Source organism: Lactuca serriola, chromosome 6, assembly GCF_051521515.1.
Source record: "Lactuca serriola cultivar US96UC23 chromosome 6, Lser_US96UC23_V15, whole genome shotgun sequence".
NCBI lineage: Eukaryota > Viridiplantae > Streptophyta > Magnoliopsida > Asterales > Asteraceae > Lactuca > Lactuca serriola.
The window spans coordinates 29,445,250-29,450,093 of record NC_136413.1 but is presented as its reverse complement, the minus strand read 5'-3'; the positions used below and the strand labels follow the sequence as shown (position 1 = coordinate 29,450,093).

At 33.2% G+C, this 4,844-nt stretch overlaps 1 protein-coding gene across 1 annotated transcript; it reads left to right on the top strand.

The window, feature by feature from the left end:
* Positions 1-563: 563 nt before the first annotated feature.
* Positions 564-3,758, top strand: LOC145057844 (EIN3-binding F-box protein 1-like). The gene is made up of 2 exons (XM_079005755.1): positions 564-821; positions 1,295-3,758. Exons 1-2 carry the CDS (start codon positions 797-799, stop codon positions 3,160-3,162), a joined length of 1,893 nt encoding a protein of 630 aa, XP_078861881.1. The 5' UTR covers positions 564-796; the 3' UTR covers positions 3,163-3,758.
* The last annotated feature ends 1,086 nt before the right edge of the window (positions 3,759-4,844 follow it).

The window sequence follows — 4,844 nt, the reverse complement described above, 5'->3', positions numbered from 1 at the left end:
ATAATTTTTGATGATGCTATATATATATATATATATATATATATATATATATATATATATATATATATATATATATATATATATATATATATATATATATATATATATAGTTTAGGTTCTATGGAAAACAAAAAACCATAAAAATACATAAAAAAATACTTAGAGATCACAAAAAAAAAATTACTTTATATTCTTAAAAATCGCAACTTTTTTTATAAATTTGCTGAAAAAAAAATTAAAAAATTGATTTTTTATTTTTTATTTTTTTATTATTTTGGTTTTTTTTCAAAAAAAAAAAAGTAAATTTATGTAAAAAGATGTGGTTTTAAAGAATATAAAGTTAAAAAAAAATATAATCTCTAAGTACTTTTTTACGTAAAATTTTTATGATTTTTAACGTTTTTTGTTTTCCATAAAGAATAAAATACAATTTAATCAAATTCTTAGAAATGTTATAATTACGTAGGAAAATGGAAAAGGAAATTTAGGACTTTGTCATTCGTTGCATTTTGCTTACGTAGTTATTCCTTCATTTATATATATAGCGACCAACTGACCCCTCTCCGACAATAACATATGCGTGCTTAACTCTTCCCATTTTCCTCCCCTTTTTGCCCTAAGATCATTAGGGTTTTATCATTTCTCATGATTTCTTAGCAATTCTGATGCTTTCATCACTTACACATCTATCGACTATTATATTTTTGTTGATATTGGTGGTTGTTTTGCCCTTTTTTGCTCTCGATAGAGGGTTTCTGCGGCTCAGATTTGCAGAAGTGTTCTTCCAACTGTACTCATGCAGAAGCTCGTCGGTTACAGTGGTAACTATCTTTACATCTTGCTAATTTTGATTTTCTGTTGTGATGTTACTTAATTTGATCGTTTTTATTTTAAATTTTGTGCTTTTACTTGTGTATGTTTCAATTTTTTTCTACAAAGTTGCATGCTTTATGCTTTTAGTAGGTTAGTTTTCTCGTTGATCGAGATCGTTCTATATCTTATATTCGAAAGTGTTACATGAACTTCTACTGAACACAGAGGTATTCTCAGTGTTATAAAAATCCTTTAAGAATCTTTTTCGTTAATCTTGTTAAACCTGTTTCCTTCTTCCCCTGTTTTAAATAGATCAAATGAAACTACTTATTATGTATCAAATCAAAATGATACATTATTAATAGTCATATTTTCATATATGCAACTGTTCAAGAAACTTAATTAGCACCATTAATGCCAAAGGTTACGTATGTAAAATCAAATATAATCTAAACTTTTTTTTAATATAATTAATTTTCAGGGGAGGGTGATTTTTCTCATGGGAAGTCAATGTACACAAACCCAATGGATTTGGGTATATTCACATCTCATGGACATCACATGGAAGTCTATTCCTTACCTTGCAAGAGATCCAGATCCAGAATCAGTGCCCCATTTATATTCAATGAACAAATTCATAAAAAACCAAAAACCACCATTGAAATCCTTCCAGACGAATGCCTATTTGAAATCTTTAAACGCCTCAATGGAACCCAAGAAAGAAGTTCATGTGCTTCTGTCTCAAAACACTGGCTTAACCTATTAAGCACAATCCGAAAAGACGAATTTACCCATTCCTTAAACCAACAACAAAACGCCCACCTTTCAAGATTCCTAAAAGGGAAAAAAGCTACAGATATCAGACTCTTAGCAATTGCAGTTGGAGCAAGTAGTCATGGAGGACTCGGAAGCCTTTCTATAAATGGAAACAATGTCACTCGTGGCGTCACAAATTTAGGCCTCAAAGCGATTTCCCGTAATTGCCCTTCTCTTACGGATCTTTCTTTGTGGAATCTATCGTCCATTTCAGATGAAGCGATTATTGAAATTGCTAACGAGTGTCATAATCTGGAAAAGCTCGATTTTTGTCAAATCCCGATTTCCGATAACTCTTTAATTGCAATCGCAAAAAATTGCCCTAATCTCAAAGAGTTATCGATAGAATCTTGCTCAAATATTGGGAACGAAGGGCTTCAAGCAATTGGTCAAAGTTGTCAAAATTTAAAGTCAATTTCAATAAAGAATTGTTCACAAGTTGGAGATCAAGGAATTACAAGTTTATTATCATCATCATCAAGTTATTCCTTGATGAAGCTAAAGCTAGAATCTTTAAACATTAGTGACATGTCACTAGCTGTTATCGGACACTATGGGATTGAAATTACTGATTTAGCCCTGACCCGACTTTGTAAGGTGACCGAAAAGGGGTTTTGGGTAATGGGCAGTGGTCAAGGCTTACAAAAGTTAAAGTCTTTGACTATTACCTCCTGTTTTGGGGTTACTGACCTAGGGCTTGAAGCATTGGGCAGAGGCTGCCCGAATTTGAAACAGTTTGCCCTTCGAAAATCCGCGTTTTTGTCTGATAATGGAATCGTGTCGTTTGCTGAGGTGGCACTTTCACTTGAGACAATTCTTCTAGAAGAATGCCACAGGGTGACACAATGTGGGGTTTTCAATTTCGTTTTAAAAAGTAAGTTGAAAAATCTTACTTTGGAGAATTGTTTTGGGATTAAAGATTTGGTGCCCGGGATTCCAATTCCATTCCGTTGCTCCGATTCCGTCAAATCTTTATCCATTCGAAACTGTCCCGGATTTGGAAACAATAGCTTGATGTTGTTTGGACGAATTTGCCCCCAGCTTCAAAACGTTGAATTTATTGGACTCCATGGAATTACAGATGAATGTTTTGCCCCACTCATCGAGTGCTGCGAACCTGGTTTAGTTTCGGTCAGCCTTAGCAGCTGCCCGAAGCTGACCGATAAATTGGTTTCCGAACTCTGCAAGATTCATGGTGGGACACTCGAGATCCTAAATCTCGATGGCTGCACCTCCATCACTGATTCCAGCTTGGTTTCCATTGCATCCGACTGCTTATTGCTGACTGAACTTGGTGTTTCCGGAAGCGGAATCACGGATTCCGGAGTTAGAGCCTTGGCTTGTGCCGTGCAATTGAATCTTCAGATTCTTTCAATCTCGAACTGCCGTTTTGTGTCAGATAAGAGCTTACCTTTCTTGGTGAAGCTCAGTGAATCGCTCGTGGGGTTGAATGTTCGACAATGTCACGGAATCAGCAATTCCGGAGTTGGGCTTTTGGTGGATCGTCTCTGGAATTGCGATATCCTTTCCTAAATTTGATAATCTTGGATACCCTTTTCGCTATCTGTCCATAATATCAATCCGTTTGAGTAGTATGTTGAGTTTTATAGGCGCTTGTGATTCCGGAGTTGGTTCTTGTTTTTCCGGGGTAATTGGAATTGGAATTGGCTGATACCTCTCATTTTTGCAGTTACAAAGTAACTGCTGCAAGAATTTTTTTGCCTTTTTAAACGAGGGTTTTTATATTCTTGACAGCCATATACCCTTAAGAATCTTGATAACTATCTTCTGGTTCTAGAGTCACCTTTTGCAATGGTCCTAGTCGTGTTTTTTAGCTTGTCATAAAGGGTAAATTTGTCATTTCACTTGTAAGATTCCGTTTTCATGTCTTGTAAGTCTTGATTCCTTGAAGCAAAAGCTTGTTAGGGTTTGAACTCAGGGCAGTGATGCCTTGTTTTTGGTGGGGCTTTGGCCATGTCAGCAAATTATTTTGTCTGACATTTTTTTTTTTCCAAGGCTTCACTTGTTTGTGACCTGTTGATCTATTATGTAAATAGGAATCAGTGTTTGCTGTATAAGTTGTATTATATGTCTGTTAAGAATTAATAAATTTGTAATTTGATCTGTTATTGAGTTGTTATTATAAAATATTTCGTTTCAAACTTTAAGAAATGAGTTTGCTATTAGATGCTATATTTAATTATTGGACATTATCACCAATTAGAATCAGTTGACGTTTGTTGAATAATTAAGAGACATGTATACCTTAAATTGAAAGTACACTAGAACATTAATTATAAGAAAAATATAACACATAATTCAACTATAGTAATTAAAGACGACTGGTATTTCGTTACCCTGTGTGTTGTGGTGGAAAACTCTAGTGTAGATCTTCTCTGTAAAGGGACCATAAAAATATAAAAATAAAGTTTCGATCCAAACAGTTATGTATGAAGAATACGGGCAAAAATAAGGTTTGAAAATGTATCATATTGATGCAATTCATAAATGACAATTAATTAAAAAATTATAATAACAAAAAGTAATATTAATAAAAACGAAAACTAGAAAAACAAAATTATGTAAGGGATCAAAAAAATAGCTTTAAAATATAGTAAACAATCAAAATCATAACTTATAAAATACCAATAATTTAATAATTTAACTTTAAACTTAAAAAAGATGAAAATTGTTAGATCAAAATTAATTTAGGGGTAAAGAATATACAACCAAATGAAGTTTAGGGGTAAAAGTTGTAAAACCAAATGAATAATCCTCATTCAAAAATAATATATACCCGCCTTGAGACAGAAAACTCATTTGTAAAGTGGGTCACAAAAATATAAGAATATAGGGCGTATTTGGCACGGAGCGTTTGGGAGCTTCTAGCTTTTAGCTTTTGACAAAACGCTCTAGTTTAAACAAAAAGCTTCGTTTGACAGTATGAGCGTTTAACTTTTAGTTTTAACAAAACGCTCCGATTCTAAAAGCTACTTCATGTAGCTTTTAACAAAACGTTTCGAAGCTTTTGAAATCAATTTCCATAATTACCCTTAAAAATATATTTATATATTTTTTCTATTTTTAATCAATTGTCCTTTTATGTAATTTTATGTATTTCAAAAGCTTCCAGCTACTTTTGCCAAACATTCATATAACAAATAAAAGCTACAGCTTCCCGCTACCAGCTACCAGCTACACGCTACCAGCTACCC